This window comes from Dermochelys coriacea, chromosome 25 (genome assembly GCF_009764565.3).
Source record: "Dermochelys coriacea isolate rDerCor1 chromosome 25, rDerCor1.pri.v4, whole genome shotgun sequence".
Taxonomy (NCBI): domain Eukaryota; kingdom Metazoa; phylum Chordata; order Testudines; family Dermochelyidae; genus Dermochelys; species Dermochelys coriacea.
In genome coordinates this window covers 10,895,845-10,916,337 of record NC_050092.1, presented here as the reverse complement: position 1 = coordinate 10,916,337, position 20,493 = coordinate 10,895,845, and the positions used below count along the sequence as shown (strand labels likewise).

Here is a 20,493-nt window from a genome sequence, read left to right as displayed (position 1 = left end):
GTACCGCTCCTACCCCTCTGAGAAAGGAGGTCCATATGCTGAAGGGAAATCATCATCCTCTTCTTTTATTGTTAGATATTCAACTGAAAAGGGGGTGAAAGTACTGGAAATGTCTGAAGCCTGAGTGACTCAGTACCAAAAGGCACTCTAACCACCAGCAATGAGGACTCTGGTTCAGCAGTCACTGATAAGTCCTTTGTGTATCTAAAAATCTTGCAGCTCTGAATGTTGCTACAGCATAAATAGAGGAGTACGCTTGTCCTTGCTAGTCAGTACCGATTGCTTAGAATGCTGATGTGGCTAGAGGCTTACAAGGTACTGAAGAACTCCATAGGGGAATGGGGAAAGGAGTTAAGTCCACCAGTACTGTTCCTCTGTGTTTGGTGTGTGTGCATCTCCAGTAGATAGTACCAGGGCCTTCAGAGAACCATGACTGGACTTAAACCTGATTTCCTAGTTATCAGCACAGGAGGGTATTTTTGCCTCCACAGTACTGAGCCTCAAGGACATAGTCTCCGAGACCATCGACTGGTGAGGGAATGAAATCTGAGGAGGGTTCTTTGGGAGGGAATTAGTGCTCCTCTTCTTCGGATGTTTCGAAGAGGACTCTGAGGATCTCCCCTTTCTAGAAGAGTGCTGTGTCAAAGATGAAGGGGCGCTAGAGGTCCCCAGGGAGTGATGTACATGGGAGTTCTCCTGACCTGGTTCCAAATCAGGGTGAAGGGAACACTCCCCCATCAGTAGTCACAGCCTCCTTTCTGAATTCTTCCAAACCCTACATTAGAGGGCTAACCAGAAGCTACACTTGCAGGAACACGTGACTCTCCCAGGGAGCACTGATCAGGATAGCTTCCCTCTATATTAGGTGTAACATTTAAATCCCAGTAAACTGGTCATGCCCCACACAGGTAGGATTTCCCCAGAGGAAAAGAAACTCCTCACCTCCCCGCAAGAAACTACAAGCTATGATTACAAACTAAGAACTAACTAGGCTAGCTAAGTTGGGATAAACAAGCACTGCCAAAGCAAAGGCAAACACGCCAAGCTCCACTTCAGGTGAAGGTGGCTGAAAAGGAATTGAGGGCAGTTCACTTGCACAGCCTGATATACCCTCAGTGCAAGACATACAGATATTAACGGCACATGTGCAGAATGGACAAACAATACTAATGAAAATCTCCAATCAAAGGCACATGGGGTGGAGCACCCATAGGGACACTACTCAAAGATTAAGGCAATTTTGAATGATTTGTCTTGTCATCCAGACCAGCTTCTGGCAATTGGAGGTTTAAGGGTACTCAGTGAAGTGCTAGGCAGTTATTGAAGGACAATGTAAAGAATTACTACTCACTGCTTGGTTTGGAGAGTTGTCTGTTTTGAGTTCCTTGTGGTTTGAGAACTGAATGTAGATGGGCTGGCTTCGAAGGACTGGAGTGACTGTGGTGTAGTAACTTACCATGGTGTTTGCTGCTTCCTCAGTGTTCATTTCTATGAAAGCCTGCATAAGATCACAAATGCAACATGTTCTGGTTATTACCAGAACCGCTTACATTAAGGTGGCAATTTGAATGTTGTATGGTACCATGATGTGAATGATGGTAGGTCTTCTGTACAGGATATTAAGTGAGATTTAGCAAGATGTACAGCAGTGGTGTGTTCCGAGAGTTTACATGCAAAAAGAAAAGGAGTACTTGTGGCACCTTAGCGGCTAACAAATTTATTTGAGCATAAGCTTTCGTAAGCTACAGCTCGCTTCATCGGATGCATCTGATTAAGTGAGCAGTAGTCCACTGAATGCATCCGATGAAGTGAGCTGTAGCTCACGAAAGCTTATGCTCAAATTGTTTAGTCTTTAAGGCGCCACAAGTACTCCTTTTCTTTTTGCGAATACAGACTAACACGGCTGCTACTCTGAAACATGTTTACATGCAAGCTTTCAAGAACATTTGCTTGTACAACAGACAGAATTGCAAGAAGTTTTCAACTAAGTCTTGTTTTTAGAAGAGACTAACCATATTGAAAACAAGTGAGAGTTTTCACTGTGCAGTTAAAAATACCAGGTTTATTAACTTGGGTCTCATTTTTAGGACTTCAGATCACAATTTTTGGCAACAGATCCGTTATAAAAACAGTTTGCAAAAGAATTTCCGTAATCAGACTGAAGAGACCATGAATTCTGACAGTGCCAAAAGTGACAGTGACACTAGTGCAGACTGAAGCATTACCCCAGATTTCAGCCTACTTTCACCTTTTGTAGATATAAATCAGGCCCTAATCTTGAATATTTTAAATTTACTAGCTAAAATCTCCCACTTTTTTACAATAGCATTGTAAAAAACTGCAAACAATAATTGAGTGCATGAAACCACATGAACTATGTATTAACACATGTAATGTAGAACCTCACTAATTCTCTGCTAATCTTCAAATCTGCTTATTCTTATGATCTCATACTACTTCTAACAAAGATGCAAATGTGCTGCAGTGAGTCATTACTTTTAGGATACACAGCATAAATGCAATTTATATACTATGAAATATCAGATCAAAAGAGCCACACTTTTATACTTGCAAAAATCAAAATAAAATATTTTATGTGATGCAGTAACTGTAAAACTCTGCTTCCCAATTTATAATACACAATGGATTTCCTGGTCACCATGAATTCGTGCTAACCTACTATATTGTCCAACTGGGTTTTGGCTTTGATTACTTGTTAAATTTTTAGACATCCTTTAACTTCAAAACTTAGAAGACCAAAGAGGCTACTGGGCCAGCATGATTAAGAGCTGGCTCAGTCTTCTGTAAAATACTCTCCTGCTTTGTAGTTTACAATCAATTTTAATAGAAAAGTGACTGCATGCAAGCAGTGTTTGAAGCTCCTGAAGTCAGAAAAGAGGGCGTTTTTGAATAGCTCTTAAAATCATCTTGAACAACAAAAAATGTATCTGGAAGTTAGTAACTACTATATGGCAGTTGTGAAAGTTATGTTAGCAATATACATCTTATTTGCTGATGCCATGACAATGGTTTCAATCAAGTGTCCCATAAAATCCCCACTTTCAATTGTTGGGACAGTACCTGATTTTTTCCTTTTAGCATTAGAAGATTGGTGACTTTGCCAAAAGGTAATCCCAAAGAAATGACTTCTGCCTCCGTGACGTCACTGGGGAGTTTACGGACGTGGATTACTCGTGAAGGAACCCCCGCACTTCTGCTGTCACCTTTGAATTTTTTGCTGTCATTTCCATTAGCTGAAAAGAACGAACAAGCATTGTTGGTTGTTACAGTTCCAATTGATTGAGACAGGGCATCAGGTTACCACTTTGTCTTGCATTTTGCCTCCCACATTCAGTTTCCAACTCACCAAATTATAGAGAAATTTCATGCTCTAAGGCAACCCAAATAAGACACATGGTTCTACTCATTTTTTCAAATTATATAAGTGAGCTGAGTGACATAGGAGCAATGGAATCACAAGTTAACTCTCAAGTGGCCATTTTACCATTTATGTTTACAGTATGTCACAGCCCATATTTATACTCTAAGGTTTGAGACATTTTTAGTCTGCCTTTTCCTTTTCACTTTGACTAGTATTATTGGTGGTGAAGCTGCTTTTTGAGGGGGCTCACACCTTAAATAGTTAATATCAAACAGAAAACATGGCAACTCTAGACTTCATCTTAGCTCAGCTGGATTCTGCATCATCCGATTGCTAGCCATACATTGTTGGCAGTATACTAACATATACTAGATGATATAGCTTAGCAGAAAGGCCAGAAGTTAAGGAGAACATAAGATAACTGGAGGATTGTGTTAGCTCAAAGCTGCAGAATTTGAGGCAAATAAAGCAAACCATGAAATGCAACATTCTGCACTCAAATACTAATGAGTTTATCTAGAGCAGGATTATGAACTCACCTCCATACTGCATAAGACTGTTTCAATAATACCCATCATGGTGACTACATATTTCCGAAATCAACCTAAGGATCAATTTATGCACAACTGCAGAGGTTTATAGTATGAACTGTGGGGTCTAATCTCTTAAAGGGCCATTTTAGTAGTAGTCCTGTGGTACCAATTTTGTTCAAACTCCTAGGCCTTTTTAGGATGTAGGACAGCAGCTAGTCAGATATTTTGTATGCTCTTACACAAACCCTAACCAGAACAAGTAGTGAGAATGAAAGCAGAGATTTTAAACCAAGAGCAAGTGAAATAAAGTAGCCCTGCTAATTGTACCTTCAACACTCATCATGGGTTGCTATACTTTTTTGCTAGCAATTTTACCTGCAGAAGCAGAGTTGCTGCTCATGATAAAGGGTCCGTTAGTAACACAAGTAGAGAAAAGCTCGTCAGATCCCCGCTGGAAGAGAAAAAGATGGGAAAGGGTAAGTTGACAGCATTTTTCTAAATTCTGTTCAGGTACTTTGAGAACAGGAGGACAATTCAGAAATTAAGATGGTAGAGAAACTGAGCAGAAGTGTGTAAGGAAAAATACTTTGACAGTAGATCTACTTGGCCTTTCATTCATCTGTATGTAATTTTAAATCAGGCAAATGTGTAGAGCTACATAAATTTGGCGGGGGGGAGTAAAGTGTGAAGATCATCAGGAACAAAAACCTCTGGACTGCATACCCTCCTGAACTATTAGGATAACAGGCACCGAAAATCTAGTGGCAGAATTACCTATACCAGACAAGATTTTCATCCATTCTTTAATTTAAAAAAAAACAACAACAAAAAAACCCAATACTCCAGTCACTCTGGCAGCAACATTAAACTAACCCACCCTTCCGAATATTTGCCTTAGGTTACAAAGAACAAGTCAAAAAGCTCTAAATGCTACTGCTAGTTAAGCTCTTGCTTATAAGGTCTAAAACCACGCCATCTAAAAACGTTATTGTATGACATTAAGTCACACACTATGTGAGGTGCTGCTAAACAAGACGTAGGATGCATGTTTTTCAGTGGCAAGGAGAAGACCGGTTACACAGACAGATCAAGAACTGAAAATGCAACGCTACAAGTCTTTCCCCAGATAGCTTTTGCCAATTATTTGATATTGTCCTATTATAAGCCTAAGGGGTGTTCCACATTATTTTATTAAAGTATCTCCACAAATCTGAGTCCAAGTGTACACATCCAGCAAAAAGTATTGTGGCCATTTGTCTGTCATCTTACTTTTAAGTTCTTTAATTTGCATCTTAGGAGCTAGAGTCTAGAGAGTAACCAAGAGCAGCCTAATTTCCATATAAAATAAGTGCCTTGGAGAACTAAAAATCAAACTGTTGGATAATGTACAAGTTTATTTTAATAAAAATGAACAGACTAAACTATTCTGAAATACAGACAATATTTATTACCAAAGCACTGGGCCAGACTGTGATACCATCACTTTGCACAGTACCTTATGCCATGAGCATTCCCACTGAAATCAGCAGGGCTACTTGTTGAGCAAGTAACTATCCAATGAACACAAAGGTAGCACAATCTGCAGTCTCTGAGTAACTCATTGTAAAGTTACATTTCTATATGGGACAAACAGAAATTTTTTTCTGTAGCAGATTTTTAAAACCAGTTTGGATACAAATTGTTGTTGCTTTCATTAAAAGAAATTGTGTTTCTATCAGTGAGACTACAGACAAACTTCTGATTACTACTGTAAATTTAAGAGACGGTTAAAAATTCCACACTTTTCACGTATCAAAACTGACAATTCTGACCCTTGACTCTAATGCAATTACATACTGAATAATCTGGTACTTCATCTCCCAATACCCTGCAATCCAGTCAAAAGAACATCACAAGAGAAACCAGACAGATTGGCGACACAGTTGGCAGTGACTGTTGTAAGTATCTAACTGATTCAACCACCTAGTTTAGTTCTATTGAACAAGGCCAATCTTATTTAAACAGCATTAGCTGCTCACACTTTTTACTAAGAAAAACTGCATACAACCTCAAATTCATCAGCGTTGCTTATATTCATATTGGTGTATGAAGTTTTAGAACAAGCTAATCATCTCCCTAATTTTAATTTAAGTTAGTGCTACATAGCAAAACAGTCAATGCTGAAGTCTAAGTTACGAAGATTTGAAAACTCAGAATAAGTAAGTTGGGTATTACCAAAAAGGGCATTTTTTAAAGCTGTAGGTCAATTATAGTTTTATCTTGATCCACACATGAAATTACGGCACAACAAAGACTTCCCCTGGTAACTGAGAACTTGGTTTATCTACTTCTATAGTCTCTGCCTCAATCAAATGGGAAGTTGTTCTGTTTTCCAACATCTTGATGAAACCATACTCTATCATCACACACTCCAATTACTGGAAACACTATCTAGTGACCACTTAAGGAGTAACAGTATCTGTAAAGACAAAAGCACTCTTTTCACTGCATCTATGAGCAGGGTAAAAAAGTAGGTCATACAAGCAGCTCAAAATGAACTGGAGTTATATTCTAAACACATTTTATCTATTTGCATCTTGAATATCCTGTTGGATGACTTGCTAACTACTTTCCAAAGCCAAATGCAACACTTTGGTGCACACCACAAGATAACTTGGGAACCTGATCTAGTTTGTGGATCACTGGTCATCTGCAAAACATTTGCTGGGGTCTGCAGAGAGTGGACTGGGCACACAATGTTCTCTCCTTGTTTCCAACCAATAAACTGCATTAAGAACTTCACTATTAAAGATGCAATCCATCTTGCGAAAGTTTGTGAACCCCTGAACTACAGCAATTGGAACTGAAGTATTACACCATTTTAGAGGTTTCTTTTAAAAAGAATGAAAATAAGCTTTTGTAAAACTTAAGACAAAGTTGTTCCATGAAATGTAAAAATCCCAATAAATCTGTTCTCAGGAACATTCCTCTGCCATACCTAAACACCTCAACATTGCTAGTGCATGAGAAACTAGGAGTCAAATTGCAACTGGTTATTAACAAGTGCACCTAATTAGTCTCTTCATTGTTCAAACAGTGAAATACAAGCTAAAGCAGCACAATCTTGATTCACATTTCACTGTTTAAGTGTCCATCTACTATGGCATTCATAAGATTTATTTATTTAATAAGAATAAAGAATTTTGGTTGAGATTTTCAAAATCTTTAAGGGAGGTTGACTGCCTCACTCCCTGAGATGCTCTCGCAAATCCCAGCTTTTAACCCAAGTATCTTTAAAAGAAAATCACCATGATTAGTAAATTTTCTATTTAAACACCAGGCAAGGTTTTATGGAATCAGAAGTCTCCAGTATCAATCTGATAGCATGCGGAGACTGGTTCTGCTCACACAGTAAGTCCTCATGATATATCTATAGAAACACTAGAAGAATAAGCCATGTATTTGCCCTCTGTGGGAGGTAAGGTTAGGAAACTATTGACTGGAAAAACATTCGTTCTATGTCAGAAAGAATTTGGCTCCTCCAAATCTGCCAGCTTGAATGATGCTTTTGTAGTACTTTGAAGAGTTACACCATTTTCTTCTTGCACTTAAAAATATGTCAAGTGTATATAAGCAAGAAATGCTTACTGCTGCTAGTATTCGACACTTCAGGGATTCTTTAATCGAAGTGTAACTTCACAAATCCACACCCCTCTTATCTTCAAGACATTCTAAATGCCTGCTGTGACAAGAGCCAGAAAGTAGAGGGGGAAGACTGTTTTACACAGAAAGCAGCAGCAGTCTATTTGTAAGCTTCCCAGCTGGAAATGTGAGCTAATGAAGAGGGAGAATTGAAGGGACTGGAAAACTACAATTACACCATCTTGCCTACATGGGGAATTTACAGAATTACTGTACAAGTATAACTGTATATACACTCGTTCAGGATAATAGTGGCCTTTTTCAGTTTAGCACAAACTATACTAGCATAAACTTCAAGTTATACTAGTAATTTTATTCCACAAAAAGCAACTTCAGGAAGCTGGACAACCAAATTTGGTGCTCTTTAAAGTCTCCTGCCATCAAAAGACAGAAGGAAAGGTTCACCCATTTCTTAAGTTTTGGGACCAAGGAATGCTGTGTATATTTAAAAAGAGCAATTATTAAGAATTACTCAGTGCTGGATGTCTGAAGACTAAGAAGTCTACATGTGTTTTAAAAAACAAAATAATTAAAAAACTTAGTAAACTGATTCCCCTTTTACTTCCTGTTAGGGGTGTCAAGAGATTAAAAAATTACAATTAATCGTGCAATTAATTTTTTCACGCTGTTAAACAATAGAATACCATTTATTTAAATATTTTTGGATCTTTTCTACATTTTCAAATATATTTATTTCAATGACACAGAATACCAAGTGTACAGTGCTCATTTTATATTACAAATATTTGCACTGTAAAAAAGAATATTTTTCTTCAATTCACCTCATACAAGTACCACAGTGCAATCTCTATCATTGAAGGTGAACTTACAAATATAGAATTATGTACAAAAAACTGCAATCAAAAATAAAACAATGTACAACTTTAGAGCCTACAAGTCCAATCAGTCCTACTTCTTGTTCAGTCAATCACTCAGACAAACAAGTTTGTTTACACTTGCAGAAAGTAATGCTGACTGCTTCTTGTTTACGTCACATGAAAGTGAGAAAAGGTGTTTGCATGGCACTGTTGCAGCCACATCGCAAGATATTAAGATGTGCTAAAGATTTAGATGTCCCTTCATGCTTCAGCCACCATTTCAGAGGACATGCGTCCATGCTGATGACTGGTTCTGCTCAACAACAATCCAAAGCAGTGTGAACCGACTCATGTTCATTTTCGTCATCTGAGTCAGATGCCACCAGCAGAAGGTTGATTTTCTTTTTTGGTGGTTTGGGTTCTCTAGTTTCCACATCAAAGTGTTGCTCTTCTAAGACTTCTGAAAGCATGTGTCACACCTCATCCCTCTCAGATTTCAGAAGGCATGTAAGATTCTTAAATCTTGGATTGAGTGCTGTAGCTATCTCTAGAAATCTCACATTGGTACCTTATGTGTTTTGTCAAATCTGCAGTGAAAGTGTTCTTAAAACGAACAACATGCTGGATCATCCGAGACTGCTATAAACATTAAATATATGGCAATACAGGTAAAACAGAGCAGGAGACATACGATTCTCCCCCAACGAGTTCAGTCACAAATTTAATTAACATTTTTTTAAAGGAGCATCATCAGCATGGAAGCATGTCCTCTAGAATGATGGCTGAAGCATGAAGAGGCATATGAATCTTTAGCACATCTGGTAGGTAAATATCTTGCGGTGCCAGCTACAACAGTGTCATAGGAAAGCCTGTTCTCACTTTCAGGTGACATTGTAATTAAGTGGGCAGCATCATGTCCTGTAAATGTAAACAAACTTGTTTCTCTTAGCGACTTGTTGAACAAGAAGTAGGACATAGTGGACTTGCAGTTTTACATTATTTTGTTTTTGAGTGCAGTTATGTAACAAAAATATACACTTGTAAGTTGCACTTTCATGATAAAGATATTGCACTACAGTACTTGTAGGTGAACTGAAAAATACTCATTTTTACAGTGCAAATATTTGTAATAAAAAATATAAAGTGAGCCCAGTACAGAAAAACATCCAAAAATATTTAATAAATTTCAAATGGTATTCTATTGTTTAACAGTGCAATTAATCATGATTAATTTCAGTTAATTGCGTAAGTTAACTGTGATTGAGCAACAACCCTACTTCCTGTACATCTTACACCATAGTGCATTCTTCCCCTTCTAATTGCTGCATCATCACTTTTTACAAAAATATTGCAATTTTGTTCCCAGACTACTGTCCCAAAGGCTCTGCACATATAGCTCTTCAGATACCGAAATTAACATTTATGACAGGTAACACCACATTACTCATCTTGCAGTGCAATTTCTGAAAGCCATCTCCCTTACCCACCTGCTATTTCAGAAAAGAGTAACCAAACTGCCAATATGAGGAATGGTGTTAATGTTAGTGTAAGAACCCTATTAATTTGTATTTTCTATTATAGCTACCGAAATATTACTTTTCTTGTTGTTTGCAGAAAACAAAGCATAGCAAGTGCATTTAAATATGTTGACAAGTCTTGTTCAGCATAGCTGTATACCTTGTCTTTGTAGTCCAAAAAAAAGATCACTATTAGCTACATCATAAAATATTAACAGGTTAAATACTGACAGTGGGTGTTTCTATGGCAGCAGCCTGCTTTTGTCTACCACACACAGCACTACTGGTTTGTTGCTCTAGCAGCTTAAATCTAATAAAATGCACCTATACACCATCTAGTCTAGCTGTACAATATTAACTACAAATAATTCCTTCTTCAAAATGTTCCGAAAGGAAGGTTTATACTCCCAAAAGTGGAAGTTGCTGTGGGATAAAATATATAAAACATTCACACTCATTTTCTAAATTAAATTATAGTTTTGAATTCTCAAATGCCAGCGACCATTTTCCCCTCTTGTAAAATAAAGACAAAGCCTTGTCTTCACTAAGAAAAAAGTGGTGTTAACTCAAGGTAAAAGACAAGGCAGTTGGTATTTTTCCACACAAGTTAGTGGGTCAAGTTAAACACTAAGGGGGAAACCCAATTTAATTCAACCCACTAACTCATGTGAAAATTACAAACTGCCTTGTCTTCATTAGAATTTTACTTCCAATCAGCTAACTTGAGTTTCTGAGCAAAGAGAGTGCTTGCATGAATACAAACATCTTAGGGTAGGGACTTGTTATGCGTCTCAAAACACACCTATGGAACTCCATAAATTTTCAGTTGATCTGTATAATCCTTCATCTACTTAAAAACTAGTCACCCATAAAAAATAAATTAGTTGCATTCTGTCTGAGCAAAGGGCTAGAAAGCGATCCAAGCTAGAGACTGTTTTGTTATGAATAATTTAAAGACTAAACCTAGTGATGTTACATGGTGGCAGCTAATTGAAAACCTGAATTCCAATGTGCTCTGCATCAAAGCTACTAATGAGAGAAAACTAATAAGCTTTAGCAAGCATTTAGACAGGACATGAAATTGTGGGACTCCTCCACATTTTCAAGTTATTACATAGAATTAAAAATGTACTTCCAGAATACTGCATTACACGGCCTGTCAGTGGGGGCAGAGGTAACGTTTAAGCTATGACAAGAATTAGAAAAAGGCTACTTTGCTGGTTTACTGGCAGTATAAAATACAGATATACAAATTCAATTTAACTCTGGGTCAAACAGTGGTAAATGCCGTAAAGCAGCCATACACCCAGCCCTTGGACATGAAGTGCCTCACACTGCTCATCAATTGCATGTGAAGATGGAAGGAACAGCATTTGTTAACCTGCCTCTCTTTAGGATCCCAGGGGGAAAATGTTCAAAGGCACAAAAAGGCAGGTAAGTGCTTAATTCCTATTGACTTTCAATGGGAGTTGGGCACCTAACTCATTTGCACCTCTGAACACCCTCCTCCCACCTCCCCCAACAGAGGAAACTGTCAGCTGGTAAAGTCAACATGTTTGACCCAGTAAAACTTAATCAGACAAGAAAATCCCTGATTAAAGCTTTTGTCCTTTACCACTGTGACCAACCACAACTTGGATATTTCCATACTCCATTTCCCTCCATAAATGTCTGAAGTCAAAGTTGTACACAACATGAAGAATGTGTCCTTTTGTACAGGTATAAAGCTTTCAACCCCTATGTTGTTTATGCCAATGAGAGACAGTACTGACACCAATTTAAAAGGGCACAGTAAGAAGGTTTGCTGCTGCACCACAATGCTTTACCTTCATATGAAAGTTACCCCAAAACTCCTGAATTGAGAGAGACATCAAGGCCATGTCTACACTATAAATTTACATCAGCATAATTACATCGCTCAGGGGTGTGAAAAATCCTCTCCCCGAGTGAACAGTTATACTGATCAACTCCCTTCTTCCCCCCCACCCCCAAAGGGTAGACAGCACATGGGAGAAGCCCTCCTGTAGACATTGACATAGTACCACCTCACACAGAGGTGGATTTACGACACCAACAGGAAACTATCCCATTGGCATAGTAGCATCTTTGCATAGCTGCACCAGCTTTTTAAGTGCAGACCTGCTGCAAGGCTTGCAATGAAAATTCCATTCAACTGTGGTACTGAGATCCAGAATTATTGTTGTGAGAACGAGGGAGACAGACTAATTAAGTCAATGTCCCTGCAACAGCTTCCTCATATGTCACATATACACTAAAATGAATCATACTTAGATTGTAAGCTTTCTGGGGCCATCCTTTTGTTCTCTACAGCACTTAGCACAATGGAGTTCTGGTCCATGACTAGGGTCCTGTGCACTAAGGTAGTACAAACAAAAATAGTTTAAAAAAATCAGATGTCCTCTGCCCAACATAAAAAGTTTGAGCTGATAGCGCAGGCTGAAACAATGTTACAAAAACCATGACAGACACCATGCTCCACCATCTATCACATTCTGTAGCACACTGGGTATCTATGCTAGCTAAACAGCTTTCAACACTAATTGACAGGGTCCCTGGGGAGACTGTAGCTGACAGCCATTGTCAACAGGCCATTTTCCTTGCACAGACAGGAATTTTGTCTATAGGCACTGTGAAATTAACTGATTAATCTGGTTTTTGAAGGGTTAAATTAGACTTTCAAGATATAAGAGGGATCCATGTCAGTAAAATGAGACACTACATTTAAACTGTAATAGCTCCCATAGCTTCAGGTGATCTAGTATATAGCACACAAAACAGTGAGCTCTTCAAAACTGTTTATCACTATGGGAACTTTCGAAGTGATCTACCAAGAACAAATGTTGAAACACTTGCTGGATATACATGCTGTTTAATGAGTATTTTTAGAAGCTTCTTTATGAGGTAGGAAGGACAATTCAAGGGTTGTCTCAGCTAGCTCAACATTTTTCTTTCAACAGGGAAAATTCACCCCCTCCTCTTTCCCCCTAAAAACCCCCACACTGAACCCAGAAAAAGGTCACTGCTAGAGTTTTTTCAATAGACAATTCAACCAAATGTGCATCTGAGACTTGATTTCACATATCAGATATATTAGAATGGAAGATGACAGGACAAATGAATTCTTAATGCCATGAACTTGAATTATGATGCTGTTATATGCCAATACTCTTTGTGGAGTTAGATTCAAGAGCGAGTTCACCCAGAAAAAGGAAGTATCTGAATTATTAGGGCAAATTTCATGTCTATTTTCCTCATTTTATACAGGAGATTGCCTCTAGTAAGGGACTGGCTCCTATTCCCATAGTCTTTCCCTCCTACCTCCCACTAATCTACAGGCAGGTTGATCAATGTCCCAGGAAATCACAACAGTCTGGGTCACATTGAAGCAGCAATGTTAACTGATTTATGTGAAAATGCACCAGAAGAAAAAATGGAATATAGAATTACTTCCTCCCTGAGCTCAAAATTGAAAGAGAAGCAGACCTTAACATTAAGAACATCAGAATGGCCACACTGGGTCAGACTAACAGTCCACCCAGCCCAGTATCCAATCTTCCAGTGGCCAGATGCTTCAGAGAGAATGGTCAAAACAGGGCAACTATTGAGTGATCAACCCTGTTGGACAGTCCCAGCTTCTGACAAAATGGTGCAAGATGATTTTGCGCCAAGTCTAAAGATTGGAATCTCAATGTTGGATGAGTTCACCTATCAGTGTGGCATCAGATTTTACAAATGAACTGTGATGATAGTACAGATTGAACACCTCTAATCCGGCACTCCCTGATCCAGCGTAGGTGCTGACTCTGTGGATGCTCCCCCATCACCTCTTGTGCATCAGCAGCCTCGCTGCTTACCAACTCCTCCTCCTCCCTCCCATTGCTTCCGGAGCACCGCAAACACAGCAAACACGGCATTCAAGCTTCAAGAGGGAGGAGGAGGAACTGGGGCCAGTAGTTGGAACCCTGGGTGAAGGACAATGGCCAGGATCCTGGTTGATAGCAGGGCTTCTGGGTGGTGGGCCACGCTGCACACAAAGCCTGCACCCCTACTCCCCATGCCTATGGAGACCTGCTGGCACTCTGCATTGACCTCCTGTGGTTTGGCACAATCTCTGGTTCGGCACTGGTCAGGTCCCAAGGGTGCAGGACTAGAGAGGTTCAACCTGTACATGAAAGTTATCTATTGTCTATTTAAAACTTTAAACCAGTAGTTTTAAAACTGGTTTGCTGCCATGATTGCAAAGCACGTGTCAGTCTTCAAACAGCCAAACATCTAAACTTCAGCTTAAACGTTTCTGGAAGCTTTTCTGACCAACTGAACTCAAAACAAGTGCTTGGCCTCTCTGTAGATGCTCCAGTGATCTTCAAATTCATCCATAATCAAGTGTGTATCATAACTCAAAGCAAGCCTAAACCAATGGTGGTTGTAATGCCTCTTCACTGCTGGCTGCACTCATGACAGATGTTATTGGTATACAAGTGGTACCACATGGACCTTATTCTTTTAGGCAAAAAAGATTTAAAACAATGCTCACTAGTCCTATTTGAAACAATACTTAATACTACGGTAAGGCATATGTAGACTAAGATAAAAGGCTGGTTTTTTTTTCTAAAAAATTGTAGCTAAAACTAGCACATTTTTAAGACTAAAATCTGTCTAGAGAAACCTCTACTGTAGATACAGCTTAACATTAAAAATGGAGTCTAACTCTAGCTCCTCTCTGATCAGGCTAGCCCAATTTTGAAGATATTAAACTGCACCTATATTAGGTTTTAGGAGGTGTTTCAAATATATTTAGCTAGCAATTTTAAAAATACCTATTTCCTAGTTTAGGCACTGCTACGGTGGTTAGCGCATCAAATTTCTCTAGTGAAGGTCTTAGAGTTTCCTGAGTTTCTACATTAGTCACTTTTAAAAAATTACTTCAGGTTACATTTTGCAATTGCTCAAACAAGCTGACCTGAGGTCCTGAATGCAAAACAGTATATAGTTAACAAATAAACCAAAGCTTTAAAGGGTTTCTGCTTAAAAACTGTTACAAGATTAAGTACACATAGCAACTTGTACAGCTATTAGGGGTGGGGTTTTTTTGGTAGTATTAAAGTATACCTTTTGTCATGCTCTTTACAGTGGTACCATGGCTACTTGCTGCTTCTGCCCCCTTTTAAAATTTAAACCCCTATTCTATTCCTGTCTCAGTGCAGAAAGTCTGTAGCTTATCATAAAGAAAAGGAGTACTTGTGGCACCTTAGAGACTAACAAATTTATTCGAGCATAAGCTTTCGTGAGCTACAGCTCACATCCGATGAAGTGAGCTGTAGCTCACGAAAGCTTATGCTCTAATAAATTTGTTAGTCTCTAAGGTGCCACAAGTACTCCTTTTCTTTTTGCGAATACAGACCAACACAGCTGCTACTCTGAAACCTGTCATTTAGCTTATCACTGAGCTAACAGGAAGTCCCTGCTCCTCAACCCTTTCATCTAGTCTGCCTCTCCCTAACCTTTATTCTCACAAAAAATAGTCTTGACACCTACCATGGAGACACCCTGTAAAACAAATCTGCCCTCTGAGCAAATAAAAGGTGTGGCCATTTTAAATGGGCCAAAATTCCTGTGCTAAAAGTAGCAATCTAAGGTAGTCATTTCTTGCTCAATAGGGTAGTACACACCCCAGCTAATAGCCTTCAGCATTTATATCATGTTCCAGACCTCCTACCTAATTTAACCACTTTGTGACCAACAAGATGTTTAAAGATTATTTGAGTGCGCTTAAAACCAAAAGGTTATATTTTATATAGCATTAATAGTAAAAGCTTAGTACAATTAGTGCTTTTCTACATGCCAGAAAATAATTGTTAACTGAATGACTCACCTTGGTTAGCAAAATAATGGATCACTTGGGAGAGCTTTAAAATCTTGTGACTACATGAATTACTCTATAAAATGTCACCGTGTACATACAGTTTAAGGAATGCCTACACAGTTTAGATCAAAGACTAACTTAAAAAGTGCAGTTACACAATAGTGAGAAGATGTGTCAAAAACATGCTTTGGTAAATACTAGGCAACCTTTAGGTCAGAATTTCTATAAACAAAACATTGTTATGTTAGAGATGAAGTCCAACTTCAAATCAGATTGTGATTATGAAGCTGGAAAAGCAACTGATCACTTTGGGCATCTGTTAACTTAGAATTAGATAAAGCCCCTTTATCCTGGTTTAAGTACACTGATCACAGGACTAGGAGCCAGGAAAACTCATTACTTCTCATTCTACCACAGACACTGACTCCTTTTGTAGCCTTTGGTGAGTCACTGAATATCTCCTCTTCTGTTTCCCTATGTATTAATGGAAATGATAAATCACAGGAATGAGGAGAATTACTCAATATCTGTGAAATACTATCTCAAGTATTTTTAACTATAATAGCTATTCTACAAAATAAAATTCAAGTTTCAGAACTGGAGAGAAATCTTTTCATTTCACCATTTCATCACACGAGGTTTTCTTAAGAATCCCCTGATGGAAAAATAAAGTTATAATAGGAACCAGAGCAGGAGCTTAAGCAAGCTATGAATCAAGTCATTCTAATTAATTTCTACATAAGAATGAATGAGTAACTGAGTGTAAACTAAGGTTTAGATGTGATTCAAGGCACTTCACAATGATTCACTGGCAGATGAATATGTGCTACCCGGAATCTCTCGCTTACAACCCATAATGCAGGTTGAAGGAATGTGCGCAATTCATTGTTGCAAATAAAGCAACCATGTTTGAGTTCCTATACTCCATTAGAGGGAGTTTTCCATTTGCTCATAAAGATGAATAATCTATCCATAAATTGAAGTAGCTGTACATAAAAATCATATCAGATGACATTCGATTCCTTATGTTCCTCCCACAAAACATGTTACCATTCCTGTTACATACAGCTATTTCCCCTCAATTTCTGATCACCATGCCATTGGGATACTGCTTTTCCTGTGTCCATATTAAACACATGTGGCTTACATGTGTGATCATGCCTGTAACAGCAAATCCACAAGAGCCAGCTTGTTGCAGCCTTTGAACTAGAGCCATATGAGGGGACTGGAATTTCCTCACCACATTCTTGGCCTACTGCCTGAAGCCATAATTACTTGTTCCCATGGCAAAGAGCCTGGCTTGACCACAAAACCACTTCTATGCAGTCAGCCTGTATCATACTCTAACAAAATTTGTTCTAAAATATTCTAAGAGTTAACTTTGCAGATGCCACTTTTCTGTTTTCGAACTGTATATTTATTTCTAAGGCCACGTGTCTACACCAGGGAACTTACAGTGACATAGCTGTACAGATGCAGCTCCACCACTATGATCGCTCATGTAGCCAGCCACTCTATGCCAACAGGACCCAGAGACTTAATAAAACCACCTCAACGACTGGCAGTAAGTATATCGGCAGGAGAAGCTCTCCTGCTGACACAGAACTATGCACATAAGCACTTATGCCAGCGAAATTTACGCTGCTCAGAGAGGTGTTTTCTCACACCCCTGAGCAACAAATGGTAGTGCAGACATGGCCTCAGGGTCTGGTACTATGGAGTTTTGTGTTTAGGCCTATCCACTATGGAGCTTTACGCTTAGGATTATCCAATAGGTAGATATTTTTAAAGCAATTCATTGTTATGAAATACAATATCATTTGTTCTCTTCCCAAAGAATGGTGCATTGGCACAAAATATTAAATCGCCATCATTAATTATCTGTATTACTGTAAGGTCTAGAAATGGCAACTGAGATCGAAGTCCCACTGCGTACACTTAATAAAACAATCTAAACAGACAAAACAAAGAGACTATATTACCCCCATTTCACAGATGGAGAACTGAAGCATGAAGAGATTAAGTGATTCACCCAACATCAAACAGGGAGCCTTTAACATGGCCAGAAAAATAACCCAGCTTGCAGTCCAAATCTAATGTCTCAACCACAATGCCATCCTCTTCCTCTCTCACCTAACTGATTTGCTATCTGGAAAGAAAGGAAGTCTTAAGCAGATCACATGTTTATGGCTGCAGCACTATTTCCAGCAGGGTCTCCAATAACTGCAGGGCTTTGTGAGCAACAGAACAGTAATAAATTTCCTAAACTAGCTGTATCTGCATATTAAGATATGAAGAAACCCAGAGTTAGGACATGTGATGTGCATATTTTAAACCTCTGGACTGGCTAACTTGGACTATGATCCAGAAAATACTCAAGCTTATCCAGCATCACACTAAATCACAATAAAATTAGATTACAGGATTATTATTCTGAAGACTGAAATACTGCTTAGTGTTCTCAACAGCAAAATTACTAAGTACAATAATTCAAAGACTTCAGAATAATGAAAAAAGAGCCCACACAAGTACCTAAAACAGATTAAGGGTGAAGATGCTTATTCAATTACTGTGTGCCTGCTGGGCTGGAGGAAGCACAGCACACCAGTCTAATCAAAGCACTTGATTTAAAGAACATGAAGTGTGAACACTACAGAAGAGCTGCATGTAAACTTCTAAAACTTTAGGACTGACAACCTAAAAGGAGTCCTTGTGGCACCTTAGAGTCTAACATTTATTTGGGCATAAGCTTTCATGCCCAAATAAATTTGTTAGTTTCTAAGGTGTCACAAGGACTTTTTTTTTTTTTTTTTTGCTGCTACAGACTAACACAGCTACCACTGAAACCTAAAAGGAGACATCAAGAAAATAACTTGCAACATTTAATTCCCCTATTGTTTTCCCCTCCTTCCACATTAGTCTGCTGGGTTTGTCTTCATTTTTTTCCAGTATATTGACTAACAGTATAGTTCAAGAGATGTTTACCATTCTCTGTACAGTGCTGCTTAAAAGGACTAAGACTGTCTGGAAAAAAAGTCACTACAAATCTATGATTTTTCAAGCTTATAATGAACGGAAAGGCATACAGTTTCTGCCATCTCTGCTCACGCATACCCTTAACATACTTTGGGATGATGGGGATTGAAATCATTTAACACTTCTGATTGAAAAGAAACATATGTATCTAACTCTAATACCCATGCCAATTTAAGAGCAAAGCCAGCAAACTTAATCTCACAGAACAGTTTTCAGGAATAGATGCTAGTGGTGTAGCTTCTTTCATTCCCAAGTGAATCTTATTCCTATTTTAATCTTTTACAGATTCAATAGTGGTAAATGTCTTAACTGCTGTTCAATTTTATAATTATCCAGTAACTTGCAGTAATAAAGAACATCTATTTTTGAAAGGAGGAAGAAAATGATGTTAATAAAGTGATTGCTAACAATGGATGCCCTAAGAATCACACTTAACAGCTGCAGCAATGAACAGAGCTTAAGCATTCAAAGAGTATTTTGACAGAAATCCTGCTGAAATACTTCGACTGTATAGAAAGTTTCCTCTGCATAATACTCAGTAACCCAATTACTCAAAAAAACTCAGAAGTTAGAATGAAGTGAGGACAGTAGTAAGAGCAATTGCAAATGCTGTTGTCAGTTCTTTTAACGATAAATGTGAACTTATTTTCAACTTAAACTATTCACATACAAGGTTATATGATTTTTGATATTTAATGAAAGGACTCCTATTACTTTGGACATGCTAGTGTGGAATTAGAAGATTACCTATAATAAAACTGGGGCAAGGAAGGGCAAGAGGGGCATTAGCCACAGAAGAAAAGCATTCCATTGCTCTAAAAATAAGAGACTTCAGAAATTAAATTTAACAGTAAATAACCAAGCACTTATTCTAAAGTCAAAGGCATATTTTGGTGTAATACTACAGAATGTATTGCATTATTTACTGTGGAAGGTACCCTTCAAACACAACTTTAGGCATGACACTAAACTTATCCAGAGGGGAATTTCCAAAAATTTATGAGCAGACAACTTCTTACCCTAGTTCATGTGATTTAATCCTCTCCTCCTGTCATCTTCTAAAACCTGAACTGGCTTTCTAAAAGTGGGGTGCCTGACTGACAAGAGGTACTATTTCTGGTGTATACATTTTCCTCATGTTCTCGTCCATCTCTCATGCCCCCTGGCATTTGCAGCATAAAAGCGACGGTAGTTCTGTCTTGTGCTAGAAGTGGAAGTGCTGACGTGCGACTTCTTCCAATCCCCATTTAGATGACAAACCATACCCTCCCCTCCTTAAGGAATTAAAATCATGCAACAGATAAGAACTGCATGCTGAAAATGTAACAACACATCCTGAAGTTCTTGCCATCACTGGAGCTTGAAGATCAAAAATTAACATTTCATAACCCTTCTGGGCAAAAGCTTTCCCTTGCATAACTAGAGAGCTTCCTTTGGCTGGAAGATCTTAAATACATTTTAGCACTACAGTAGAATTATGGTGACATCACTAAAAGTTCTACTACATGGAAAGATCCTCCAGGGGTAAGGTAATTGACTGATTCCAGGAAGTCTAACCTATATGATTCTATTAATCTAATTATAAACCTATCTTGTTAATGTCAAAACTGAGTTTTTTCTCCCTTCCCCATAAAGCAGCATG

At 38.4% G+C, this 20,493-nt stretch overlaps 1 protein-coding gene across 2 annotated transcripts in view; it reads right to left on the bottom strand.

The window, feature by feature from the left end:
* PTBP1 (polypyrimidine tract binding protein 1) overlaps positions 1-20,493 on the bottom strand; it is a 55,019-nt gene that overhangs the window by 27,059 nt on the left and 7,467 nt on the right. Inside the window, exons 3-5 of one of the 2 annotated variants that reach the window (XM_038384106.2) lie at positions 4,291-4,366; positions 3,082-3,254; positions 1,352-1,498 (exon numbers count right to left, since the gene is read on the bottom strand). In XM_038384106.2, the coding sequence (XP_038240034.1) occupies positions 1,352-1,498; positions 3,082-3,254; positions 4,291-4,366 (396 nt within the window). The remainder of the gene's footprint in view (positions 1-1,351; positions 1,499-3,081; positions 3,255-4,290; positions 4,367-20,493) is intronic. The other variant, XM_038384109.2, reaches the window with a different exon arrangement.